This window comes from Nannospalax galili, unplaced genomic scaffold, assembly GCF_000622305.1.
Source record: "Nannospalax galili isolate Female #2095 unplaced genomic scaffold, S.galili_v1.0 scaffold760, whole genome shotgun sequence".
NCBI lineage: Eukaryota > Metazoa > Chordata > Mammalia > Rodentia > Spalacidae > Nannospalax > Nannospalax galili.
In genome coordinates, this window is record NW_008347555.1 from 1,184,311 (window position 1) to 1,198,190 (window position 13,880).

General features: G+C 43.6%; 1 protein-coding gene across 1 annotated transcript in view; it reads left to right on the forward strand.

Moving 5' to 3' along the window:
• The first annotated feature begins 5,203 nt into the window (after positions 1–5,203).
• Dnajc18 (DnaJ heat shock protein family (Hsp40) member C18) overlaps positions 5,204–13,880 on the forward strand; it is a 29,004-nt gene continuing 20,327 nt past the window's right edge. Inside the window, exons 1-3 of the mRNA XM_008844291.3 lie at positions 5,204–5,353; positions 7,201–7,387; positions 12,136–12,281. Coding sequence (XP_008842513.1) covers positions 5,314–5,353; positions 7,201–7,387; positions 12,136–12,281 — 373 coding nt within the window. The 5' untranslated portion in view covers positions 5,204–5,313. The remainder of the gene's footprint in view (positions 5,354–7,200; positions 7,388–12,135; positions 12,282–13,880) is intronic.

The window sequence follows — 13,880 nt, forward strand, 5'->3', positions numbered from 1 at the left end:
TGCTGCCCCTGTAGCCTTCCTGAGACTACATCTCTTCCTTGATGTCTAGACAAGAGGATGGTGACCATTTACAAAACAACTTCCTCCCTTTTCTTATACAAGACTACGTAGTCCTAAAGCAGAAACAGGTCGCAGTGTGTGCGTGTGTGTGTGTGTGTGTGTGTGTGTGTGTGTGTGTGTGTGTGTTTGTGTGTGTGTTTTAGAATGTCCTCTTATCCTCTTATTTATTTTTTTGCTCATCCTGTGGGAGAGCAAGCAACACACCAGTTCAGGTACACAGGCCCTGATGGAAAGAGGGAAGATTAATATCTTTCTTTCACTGAGATGAGGTAAACTTCCGTATCTTTAGCAACAAACATTTTTGTAAGTGAATAAAACTGATAGAAAATGGACTGTAGGCTCCCTTGAGCTGGCACACAGCTTCCTAAAGCCAGGCTAGTCCTATTAAATTCCATGTGACTCTATCAGAAAACATTTGTGACCCTGATCAGCAGTCTCCTTCTGGATTTGTGGGTGTCCTTTCTCTTGCAACTTCACCTATCTCCCTGCTGAGAACTGGCTTGGAGGTCCCAATTTTTCTTCCTTTATTTCCCTCCCAAAAGTTTGTTTGTTTGTTTTTAATTATTTGTATGTATGTGGGGAGGGGGGTTGTATGTGAGTGCAGGTGCCCACGGAGGCCAAAAGAGGGTGTTGGATCCTCTGGAGTTGGAGTTACAAGTGGTTATGAGCTGCCTGATATAGGTGCTGGGAACCAAACTTAGGTCCTCTGCAAGAGCAGTAAGAGCTCTTAACCACTGATCCTTCTTTCCAGCCTCACCTCCCAAGAAGTTCTTTTGTTCTTGCTGCTGGTTGCTTTTGTTGGTCTCCTCCATCTAGTACAAGACATGGAGGCTGAGTTTGGCAATGATTACTTTTGTTAAGTGGTAAATGAGTATAAGCAACAACTGGTACAGAAGTGTTCGCAATGTTTGGTGTTTGGAGTTCTAAGTTTGTACAAGTGATACAGTCAGAGAAGAGTGCATCCAGAAATGTTAGTGGATATATAAAAGAGCTGAAGGGTAGGTTTTCATGGTGATACCTGAGGAGGTTACAATGCCAAATCTTTTTCTTTTTTTTATTGTGAGGTTTAAGAGAATGGGAAGAGAGAATGCTCCTCAGGAGACCTCAGCTTCCCAATTATGCCCAACACTCTTGAACTTAGACTTTGATCCTAAGTAATTTCATAATTAATGTTACCTATTCTAAATCAACATTCTTACTCTTAAGCAGATATTTCCAAGTTGATGATACTAAGACATCTGTGATTACCTACAGACCTTAAATTAACCCTGTCCCTGGGAACCCAATGTAGCACCCAACCTCAGCTGGCCATCTTCCAAAAGCACTGTCTACAATCCTTGAAGTAGAAAACCTTCATTTTTATGTATAACTACCTGATGGATGTTCCTAATCAGGTCACTCAACCACAGAATGTTAGTGACTCTGTTGGTAAGCACACTGCTGCCTGAAATGTCTGAGCCAGTCATAGGTCTAGGGTCTCAGAGCTTATTTTATGGTTTTCGTGCCTCTTTTGTCTTTCAAGTTTAAGAGCATAACATAATCCATCTGGTTATGACAGTCTTCCCCATACTAATTCACTTTACAATACTTTTGCTTGTCTGTCTGTTTGAGACAAAGTCTTATTGTGGATCTCAGGCTGATCGTCCTGCTTCAGCCTCCTGAGTGCTGGTACTACAGATACACTCCACCACATCTATTGCTTTTTTCTTTTGCTTTGCTTTGTTCTTTTCTCATGTCTTATGTAGCTCAGGTTGGCCTTGCACTCCTGATCATGCCTTTTCCTCTGCTAGATTACAGGTGTATGTCACCATAGCAGACTTGTTCTTTGCTCTTTTTCAAAGGACGGGTGGAGAAGATCACTAGATCTAGTAGCTGGAGTCAGGGGCTAGGGTGCAGGGGAAATTAGCTTCCAAGCCCTTTGGTAGTATTATGCTTCTTGTCCTATTTATAGTAATGATTGTCAGATATACTAAATGGAGATCTAGTTAGTCATATTGGAGACTCTATGATGTACCCAGTATACACCTGCTGATACTAACTTACAATGTCAGATCACAAAGAAATGGTTTCTGTTCTATCATGTTAGTCCATAGTACTGATTAGCATAAGTACCAGATAAAGTGCCAAATACTTTATAAGCATTTTATTACATCCTTCAACAACACTAGCCTGATCTTTTAACCATTATACTAAAATTCCCCACCTAAATCAGATGGTAATGCTTATCTAGACAGTTGTCATTTTGTTTTTGACAGGGTCTCCCTAGTCCCAGCCCACGTGGAATTCATTATGTGGACCAGGCTGGCCTGGATCTCACAAAGATCTGCTTGCCTCTGCCTCCTGAGGGCTGGGAGTAAAGGTGCATGCCACCACGCCTGGTGTAACAGCTGTCATTTTAAAAAATAATTTTTTTCAAAATTTATTTTTATTTTATGTGTATGAGTGTTTGATTACATGTATGTATGCATACCACATGCATGTATGCCTGATGCTCTCAGAGGCCAGAAGAGAGGTTTGGATGCTCTAGAACTGGAGTTACAGATGGTTGTGCTGTTACCATGCCGGTGCTAGGAAGTGAACTTGGATCCTCTGCAAGAGCAGCCAGTGCTTTTAACCGCTGAGCTACCTCTCCAGCCCTGTAACTTCCTTGATTGTTACAGGGTAGGAGGTAAGGCAGAACACTGTCTTTGGGTATTCCCACTTTCAATTGATGTTACAAATGGCACATACCGGCCAGGCATAAGTGGCACATGCCTTGAATCACAGCCCTCAGGAGGCAGAGGTAGGCAGATCTTTGCAAGATTGGGGCCAGCCCGGTCTAGATAGTAGTAAGTTCCAGGCCAGCTGGGGCTGCAGGGAGACCCTGTTTCCAAAAAACAAAACAAAACAAACAAACAAAAAAGACACAGAGGTCAATTAATTTGGTAGTTTAAAAATTTTACTTTTTTTTCCTTTTTGGTCTTTTTCTTTTTTTTTCTAAGACAGGGTTTCCTTATAGTCCCAGCAGTCTCAGAACTCACTATGTGGACAAGGCTGGCCTTGAACTCACAAGAGATCCTTGCCTCTTTCTCCTAAATGCTGGGATTAAAGGCGTGTACCACTATGCCTGGCGTTTTTTTTTTTTTTTTTTTTTTTTTTTTTTTTTTTTTTTTTATGTCTGGCGTTTTTTTTTTTTTTGTTTTTTTTTTTTTTTTTTTTCTTTAGTAGGTTACAAAATGTGAAACAGAATAATACAGAGCTGCTTTGATTCCAAGACGTTAAGGTTCTACTTTCAGGCTGTGCCTCCTTCCAGCTTCCTACTCCTCACATAAGATCCCAGAGGCAGCCACACAGTGAACCTTAAGGATGCCTGAACTTAATAACTACTAGTCAAACCTAACCTTCTCAACTTACAGAACTTACAGGTCAAAGGGGAAGGAGAAGGGAGTTGGTGTGGCTCACACAATGATCTGTGGCAAATTTCCAAGTATAACCCATATCTAAATTCTAGGCCAGTGCATTTTCCATGGAAAGACCTTGTTCTCTTGATTTCCAAGTGGTCCTGAAGTCTGTATGGTAGGGCTATGACTCCAGAAAAGGGCTAAGAACTACATGCCACCTGAAGCTCTTACCCTTCTGGTTTGGGTTCAGGGCTCTAATCCCCAAAGTCACCCCACTCTCTCAACAGCCTACCTAGCTGCTGGTTGATAGCATTAACTGCTTTGGTATTCTTGGTAAGATCTAAGTGAATTTTAAGATAATTTTCTGTTGGGAAACAACCATGATCATTTTGTCCCTTTGTAGACCTGATCTTTGGCCATTCTAACCAACTTGCCTTTCTACAAGGTTGAGTCAGTGAGTGAGGAAACCAGCCATTCACCTATGAATAAGGTGAAAAAGTTGCTTTTATTCTTTGCTAGACTCCACCCTGAAAAACAGGATGGGGAATGGTAGGAATAATTCCTCATTTCCTGTTTAATAACTTCTTAGAGCTGGTCTTTCAGAAAAGAAGAGGGCCAAAGAAAAGACTGGATGGAAAAGAGGAGAAAAGACTCAAAGAGGTTCATGAGTAGAATGAGGGACAAGAATAAGGAATGGCAGCCGGGTGTGGTGGCAGCACTTGGGAGACAGAGGCAGGCGGATCTCTGTGAGTTTTAGGCCAGCCTGGTCTACACAGTGATTTCCAGGCCAGCTGGGGTTACAGGGAGACCCTGTCGCAAAAAGACCAAAAACAAAAAAAAAAAGAAAAAAAAGAAGAAGGAATGGCAAAGATAAATACTTGGATGCCGCCTCCAAAGTTGACCCCCTATACCTTCCATAGCAGTTCCTCTGATGCCCGAGGAACTAGGATGGGGTGAAGGGTGGGAAGAACCCAAATCAAACTGCTGTCTAACCCCAGAAGTCTACTTCATTTGTCAATTTTTAAAAATTTATTATTTTATGTATATAAGTGTATTGCCTGCAAGTGCACCCGGAGTTGTGCAGTGCCCATGGAGGTCAGAACAGAGTGTCAGATTCTCTTGGAACTGGAATTATGGGTGGCCATTAGTCGCCATATGGGTGCTGGGAACCGAACCCAGGTCCTCTGCAAGAGCAACAAGGGCTCTTTACCACGGAGCTCTAAGAAATCAGTATGGAGGAAATGAATTATTTCTACTCCAGTCCAGCCCCTCACTTGTCAATTTTTGACACCATTAAAATTCCCAGAGCTGAGTTCAGCCTTCCCCAAACCATCTTTGTTTTTTGTTTGTTTGTTTGTTTGTTTTTGAGGCAGGGCCTCCCTGTAGCCCAAGCTGGTGTGGAACTCACTATGTAGACCAGGCTGGCCTCCATCTCACAGAGATCCACCTGCCTCTGCCTCTGGAGTGCTGGGATTAAAGGCGTGCACCACCACTCCGGCCCCAACCCATCTTTGAATCCCCAGGGCCCAGTACAGGTTTTGCATAGACTAGGCACTGGTGGATATTCCCAAAGGCCATTTCCTGAGGATGGACTACAGCGAAGCCGTCCTAGGCAGGACAGAAGCCACTATCCCGACTTTACTGATGAGTCGGAGTGCCCAGCAGCCACCGCAGTCAGCTAGCTGCACCCCCACAAGCCTCGCTCTCGGGATCAGACAGCCTCTCACGCGGGCCCGCTGGGACTTGTAGTCTCGTACCACCGCAGCCCAGATGGACTAAACTACAATGACCGGCGTGCCCTGTGCTCCGCGCCCCTTCTCTTTCAGCGTCTGCGACTTGAACGGCTTGGTGGACCTGCTGACTGGAAACCGATATGGCGGCCACTCTGGACAGTGGGGAGCACTGGACCGAAGGTACCAGGTCCCAACTGGAGGGTGGGGCGAGGTGGCGTTCCGGAGAGCTCAGGGATTCGGATTCGGATCCTAAGGCGGAGGTCCTTGGCCTCTTGAAGGATGGAGGCTTCTGGGAAGATGCTAAGCCCCATTCGGGTTTGGGCTGTGATGGAAGACCGCGCAGGGCAGAGGCCGGGAGTCGGAAACTGAAGGGCTCTCTCAGGCTGGGGCCTTGCCCGGAGCTAAGTCACTGGGGACGACTTGTTGCCTCCGGCCCCCAGCGCCGCCCCCCCCACCGGTGCCTGCCCTTGACCTCCTGCTGCCCAGCCCCTCTGTCCCTCCTCCCGACTCCAGGGCCCGCGGATGCTGCTTTCTCCTGTGGCTTGCTTACCTGCCCCGTACGAATTACTCCTCCACACTGGGCCACCTGATTTATTCTTGCTCCTCCAGGTCTTATCAGGACCTACAGTAGGCTGTCTGTCCTTTTCCATCTTACGGTCAGGCAAAAAGTTTTGATCCAATACCTATTATGTGTTCCACATTATGCTGATTCTGGAGGGGGAATTTGACAGATGCGGGTCCCTGAGTTCACAGAACTGTCAGTCCACTGAGAGAGTTTGACCAGTTACAAAACAGGGCCACTAAGTTCCTGGGTTAACACGTCAAGGTTGGGGGTTTGGGTTACACGCAGACAAACCACCCAACACCAGCCTGGGTGTCAAGGGAAGGTTCATGGAAAAAGTGTTACATATAAAGTCATGAAGGATACCTTGGAGTTAGCCAGGCAGACCTACAGAAGTGTCTAGGGAGTGTCACTGCAGAATGGGAGAAAAAGATGTTTTTAATGTCTTGGAGGATTCTCTGACAAGACAGATGTGAATGGCATATAATGCTGTTTACATTCTGTAGGTTTAGAACTTATTGAATCCTCTCACATTAAACTGTAACCTCTTTGTGGGCAGGAGTTGGTCTCATCCATATACCCCCTGATGTGTCTAGCCCAGTATCTTAGTGTATATCAGAACTACAGCTGTTAGTCTAAAGGAACTGAACTGCTCTATTCTTTGAATCTTAAGAGTAAGAAGAAACATGGCAAGAAAAGTATTGTTTTATGAGCGATGTCACCTCTGATCCTGGAGCACAAAGAAATGGGCTTCGCTCTGTGATGCACTAAAGGCAAAGTATTGGGTAGAGATGCCTGATGAGCCCCTTTTTTGTTTCTAAGAGTATTTTCTTAGAGCTGGAAAGATGGCTCAGTGGTTAAGAGCACTGGCTGTTCTTGCAGAGGACCCAGTTTGAATCCCAGCACCCACATACCAGTTAACCTTCTGTAACTCCAGTTCCAGGGGATCCAATGCCTTCTTCCAACCTCTGTGGGCACTGCACAACATGAGTACACTCCCATACATGCAGGCAATACACTCATACATGTTAAATAAAACATAAAGAATATAAATATAAAGAATATTTGATGAATGAGTACTGTAAGTATTGTGAAGTTATTGAAAACTTCATGTTTCTGGCATTTCAAGTTTTTTCTTAGATGCTTCCCATATTTCCTATAAGGCTTCCCAGGGAAGATGTTTGTTTAGTTTTGAAATGGATATTTAAAAGACAACATGATGCCCTTAGTCTGTTCTTCATACTTAACTTGCTCTTATCTACAATCTGCCCCCCAGAGAGTTAAAACAGGTAGCAAAATTGTAAAGCCGGATATGATGGCACATGCTTGTAATTCCAACAGTAGAAAGGCTGAGGCAGAAGGTTCATGAGTTCATGGTCAGTCAGAGGTACATAGTGAGACCTTGTCTCATAAAAGGGAAAAAAATTACAAAGTTGATTTGTACTGGAAGGACTTTGCTTTACAGCTTACATTGATGCAATTAGAAGAAACAAATACTCAGAAGACAGACCACCTGAGAGTCGTGACCCCTGTGGTTGCTGTAACTGCATGAAGGCACAAAAGGAAAAGAAGTCTGAGAATGAGTGGAATCAGACCCGGCAGGGAGAAGGGAGCTCAACTTATACTCAGGAACAGCTGCTTGGGGTACAAAGGTAAGCAGTAGTGAGATTAAATAAGGGATTCTTCTGTAAAATACTTAGAAGAGTATCTGTCACAGAGGGTGTGCATAAGCATTGACCTACATTATCAGTATTGTTATTGAAGTACAATATATTCTTGACTTCAGATGGAGGACTGGGTAAAAATGGAGTATTAGAGTATAATGTGAATTGTCTCATCTGCTTCAGCTTTAAGGAGACAGGGAAAACAAAGTAAATAAATGGAAACCAAGGACTGGGAATGTAGCTCAGTGGTAGAGTGCTTGCCTAGCATGCATGACGCCCTAGGTTCAATCTCCAGTACATAAAAAAAGAAAAGATGTAACTAGAGAGATTGCTCAGTGGTTAAGAGCACTGGCTGATCTTGCAGAGAACCCAATACCCACATGGTGGCTAACAACTGTCCTTAACTCCAGTTCCAGGGAATCCAATGCCCTCTTCTGGATCCACAGGCATTGGATGCTTGGGTGTACTTCACATACATGCAGGCAAAACACTCATACATTGAAAATAAAAATAAGTCACAAAATTAAATTTAAAAAAGAAAGAATGATGTCTTTTAGCCAGATTTTGTGGTTTAGACCTATAATCCCAACTACTCAAGACACTGAGGCAGGAGGATCACAATATTAAGACCAGCTTTGACTACAAAGTGAGGTCAAGGCCATCCTGGGCAACTAGTTAAGACCCTGTCTCAAAAAAAAATCAAAAGAGGATTGGGATATAGCTCACTGGCAGAGTGCCTGCCTAGCATGTGCAAGCCTAGGTTCAGTCCCCAATACCACAAAACAAACAACCAAACAAGCCAAAAAAAAAAGAAAGCTAGAAGGTGGGCATGGTAGTGTATGCATGTTATCATAACACTTGGGAGGCTGAAGCAGGAAGATCTGGGTTTTGAGGACTTGGCTCAAAAAGACAAAACAACAAACAAAAACTCTATATAAGAAGGATAAGGAGGAATTAGAAAAATGGCTCAGCAGTTAAGAGCACTGGCTGCTCTTACAAAGGACCTGGGTTCAGTTCCCAGGACCCACATGGCAGCTAACAGCCGTCTGTAATTCCAGTTTCAAGGGAATCCAATGCCACCTTCTGACCTCCATGGGCACTGCATGGCACAGATGCACTTACATGCAGGCAATACATTCATATACAAAAAGTAAAAGTAATTAAAAAAAAAAAAAAGTTAAATATAGAAATAAATGAAATAGAAGATAGAAAAATAGAGAAAGTCGATAAAATCATAAGTTGGATCTTTAAAACATCAAAATTAACAAATTTTAACTATACTGCCCAGGGGAAAAAAGACTAAAATCAGTAATGAGTCAAGCATAGTGGTACATGTTTGTAATTCCAGCACTTGGGAATAGAAGGATTAGGCCAATTCCAGGCTATATAGGAGATCTGCCTGCCAGCCCCCCCCCTTACAAAATTAGGAATGGAAAGAGAAGATAATCATTATCAATCCTATAAAAAAATACAAAGATTATACTGTGGCCAGGCATCGTGGTGTACACCTGTGGTTTCAGGAGACAGAAGAGGATTAAAAAGTTCTGGGTTATACTCAGCTACATAGAAGTTCAAGCCCAACCTGGGCTACATAAGTCCCTCTTTGGGGGAAAAAAAAAAAAGGTGACATATGCCTTTCATCCCAGCACTTAGGAGGCAGAGGCAGGGGATCTCTGAGTTCAAGGCCAGCCTGGGCTACATAGTGAGTCCCAGGCCACTTGGGGCTACAGGAAGACCCTAAAAAAAAAAAAAAAAGGCTGGAGAGATGACTCAGTGAATGAAACACTTGCCATGTAAGCATGAGCACCAGATTTTAGATTTCCAGAACCTGTGTAAAGCCGGATGCTGTAGTGCACATGTATCATCCCAGTGTACGTATGGTGAGAGTACAGGCAGACGGGTTGAAGATCCTCAGAAGCTTGCAGGCCAGGAACCTTGGAGTATGCAGCAATGAATAAGAGACCCTGCTGAAAACAAGGTGGAAGATGGCAACCAACAATTAAGGTTGTCCTCTGATCTCCACCTGTGCACCATGGTATACTTTTACATGTATATGCACACATTTCATACACGTACACTAAAAGAAAAAACAAGAACAAAAAGCAAAAAGCTAGGCCTGCTGATATACCACCTGTAATACCAGTATTCAGGAGGAACTGGCAAGAGGACTGCTGCAAATTTGAGGCCACTTGGTCTAAGCAGGGTTCTAATCCAGTCAGGGCTACATAGTGGTAATACCCTGTCTCCAAAAAAGAAAAAGAAATGGGCCGGAGAGATGACTCAGAGGTTAAGAACACTGGCTGTTCTTAACAGAAGACCCGGGTTCCAATCCCAGCACCCACATGGCAGCTAACAACTGTCCGTAACTCCAGTTCCAGGGGATCTGACAGCCTCTTCTGTCCTCCAAGGGCATTGCACGACATGGGTGTACTTACCTACATGCAGGCAATACATGCGTACACATAAAATAAAAATAATAAATAAAATATTTTTAAAAATTGAGTTGGGTGTGGTGGCGCACACCTTTGATCCCAGCACTCAGGAGGCAGAGGCAGGCAGATCTTTGTGAGATCGCCTGCTCTACATAGTGAGTTCCAGGACAGCTGGGGCTGCAAGGAGACCCTGTCTCAAAAAGACAAAAAAAAAATAGAAACAAGAAAAAAAAGTTGGGTGGTTTGGAGGTGGGTGGAGATACAGCTTAGTTGGTAGAGTGCTTGCCCAGCATACATGAAGCTCTGGGCTCCATCCATAAGCCAGTCATGGTGATGCACACCTATAGTCAGTCCCAAGGCTTGGGAGATGGAGGTGGGTGGTTCAGATGTTCAAGGTCATCCTAGCAAATTTGAGGCCTGGACTATGTGAGTCCCTGTCTTTAAAAAAAGAGGTGACAGGGCTGGGTGTGGTGGTACATGCCTTTAATCCCAGCACTTGGTAGAGGCAGGTGGATCTTTGTGAGTTCAAGGCCAGCCTGGTCTACATAGTGAGTTCCAGGACAGCTGGAGCTATAGGGAGACCCTGTCTGAAAAAGAGAAGAAAAAAAAAAAAGGTGACAAAACTGGGCATAGGGCATAGTGGTATACACCTTTAATCCCAGCACTTGGGAGGCAGAGGCAAGCAGATTTCTGTGAGTTCAAGGCTAGCCTGGTCTACATAGTGAGTTCTAGGCTAGCTTGGGCTACAGGGAGACCCTGTCTCAAAAATACCAAAGGGAAAAAAAAGAAAAGGTGACAAGCTAATTTTTAAATTCACATGGAAATGGAAGGGACCCAGAATAGCTGAAACAGTTTTTAAAAAAGAACCAAGTCAGAGGACTTGTGCTTTACAATTTTAAAACTTAGTGCAAAGCTATAATAATGGAGCCCATCTGGACTGAAGAGAGACATATAGCTCAATAGAAGCGAGAGTCCAAAATTAACCTTATATTTATGGTCCATTGATTCTTATTTTGTTTTGAGACAGGGTCTCTATAGTGAAGTCTGGCCTCAAAATCACAGTGAATCTCCTGCCTCAGCCTCCCAAATGCTAGGATTACATGCATGAGCCACTAAGTTTAGCTCTGGTTCATTGATTTGTTTTTGTTTTTGTTTTTTTTTTCTGAGAATTTCATACATGAGTATTATCTTTGAATTTTTTCCATCCTTCCCAGTCCTCCACCCACTCCTCCCATGTCCCCCCACTCACTGTCAATTTTTTGTCCTCTTCTTTATTATTGTTACATATACATACATACATTTATAAATATACATATGTGCTGGGCGTGGTGGCACACGCCTTCAATCCCAGCACTCGGGAGGCAGAGGTAGGTGGATCTCTGTGAGTTCAAGGCCAGCCTGGTCTACATAGTGAGTTCCAGAACAGCTGGAGTTACAGGAAGACCCTGTCTCAAAAAGACCAACAACAACAACAAAAAAAGTATTGCATTTAGTTCATTTAGTGGTGCTCGTGTGTATCTGTGTTTAGGGCTGTCTATTTGGAATTAATTAGATAACCTCTCAGGGAGGTAGTTCAATGCCCTATTGATAGTTCACAAGAATGCCTAGACTTTTTTTTTTTTTTTTTTTGGTTTTTTTGAGACAGGATTTCCCTGTAGCCCCACCTGGCCTGGAACTCACTATGTAGACCAGGCTGGCCTTGAACTCACAGAGCTCCTACTGCCTCTGCCTCCTGAGTGCTAAGGCATGCGCCACCACACCTGGCTGAATGCCTAGACATTTTAATGTAGGAAAGAATAGTCCTCAGAAAATGTTGTGGGATAACTGAATATCCATATGAAAAGGAATGAACTTGAACACCAGCCTCAAGGTATATCCAAAAATCAACTCAAAGACCTAACACAAGACCTAAATAAGAGGTAAAACATGGGAGACAGAGGCAGGTGGATCTCTTGTGAGTTCCAGGCCAGCCTGGTCTACATAGTGAGTACCAGGCCAGCAGGGGCTACAGGGAGACCCTGTCCCAAATAAAAACAACAACAACAAAAAATAAATAAATAAAAATAAAGAGCGAGAGAGATAAAATAGCTGGGCATGGTAGCACACACCATAATCCCAGCACTTGGGAGGCATTGGCAGAGGCAGGTGGATCTCTGTGAGATGAGGCCAGCCTGGTCTACATAATGAGGGAAACTGTCAAAAAAGAAGAGGAGGAAGAGGGAGGTGGCAGCTATTGGTTGTATAAATAGAACCTTTGTAGATATATGTATTTTTAACGGGTTTTTGTTTTGTTTTCCTTTTTAGAATCAAGAAGTGCAGAAATTACTATGAAATTCTGGGAGTTTCTCAAAATGCCAGTGACGAAGTGCTTAAGAAAGCTTACAGAAAACTTGCCCTGAAATTTCATCCTGACAAAAACTGTGCTCCGGGAGCAACAGATGCTTTCAAAGGTTCAATCTTAGTGTTTGTTTTGTTTTAAGTTACACTTATTTATTTTAATGTGTGTGGAGGTGAGGGGCACACCCATGGAGGTCAGAGGACAGCTTTCAGGAGTTGGTTCTTTCCCTCTACTCTGTGGGTACCTAGGATAGAATTCAGGTTATCAGGCATGGCAGCAAGCACTTTTACCCACTGAGCCATCTCGTAGGCCTGAGAGCAAATTGTTTTAGCCTTCTATTAATGTTGGCTTCTTAGGCCATAAGCAGGTTGTTTTTCCTTGACACAAAATCTTTTTTATTTTGTTTTGTTTTGTTTAAGATAGGGTATTACTATGTAGCCTTGTAGCTCAGGCTGGGCTGGTACTCACTATGAAGCCCAGGCTGGCCATGGACTCTCAGAGATCTGCCTGCCTCTGCCTCCCAAGTGCTGGAATTAAAGGTATGCACCACCACAGTCAGCACTGACACATTTCTTTTATATATATATATATATATACACACACACACATACACACATGTATATATATATATATATATATATATATATATATATGAGGGCATTTTCTTCTTTTATATCAAGCCTAATCTATGTAGGTTATCTAACCTCTAACCCCAAGAGGGGAAGCCCAAAACACTTGTATACATGAGCACTGAGTCCATTTAGTGCTCGTGTGTGCAAGTGTTTTGGGCTTCCCTGATTGGGGTTAGATAACCTACCAGTGAGCTAGTCCCTGGAGAAAATAGATTCTTCTTCCTTCAGCATCCATTGATTGCCTGTTCTGATGCATTTCTTTCTTTCTTTTTTCCTCCCTGTAGCCCCAGCTGGCCTGGAACTCACTATGTAGACCAAGCTGGCCTCTATCTCAGAGCTCTGCCTGCCTCTGCCTCCCAAGTGCTGGGACTAAGGGCCTGCACCACCATGCCAAGCTCTGACACATTTATTTTGCGGGGGGGGGGGTCTTTTTGAGTCAGGGTCTCCCTGTAGCCCCAGCTGGCCTGGAACTCACTATGTAGACCAAGCTGGCCTCTATCTCAGAGATCCCTCTGCCTCTGCTACCCGAGTACTGGTATTAAAGGTGTGCGCCACCACACCTGGCCTGACATATTTCTTAATAGCGATTATTAATAGTTCCCTCCTTCCTTCATCCCCTTACATTGGTATCTTTGGGGGTGGGTATTTGGTTTCTCTTTTTTCTTTCTTCTTTCTTTTATTTTATATATGAATGTTTTAACATTCATCTGTACCCATGGAGGCCAGACAGTGCATTGGATCCCCTGGAATTGGAGTTACAGTTGTTAGCTGCCATATTAGTGTTAGAAACTGAAACTAGGTCCTCTGCAAGAGCAGTCAGTGCTCTTAACCACTGAGCCATCTCTCCAGCCCCCATATTTGTTTTTTTTTATAACATCTTTTGGAACCATTCATTTATTGATTCAGCAATATGTATTAGACACCTAGGGACTGGAGAAATAGCCCAGTGGTTAATAGCTCTTGCTGCAGTTTGGTTCTCAGCAGTCACATGGTGGCTCACAGCCAACTGTAATTCCAGGTCAGGGGATCTGACACCCTCTTCTCACCTCCTTGGACACCCATACCTACACATACACACA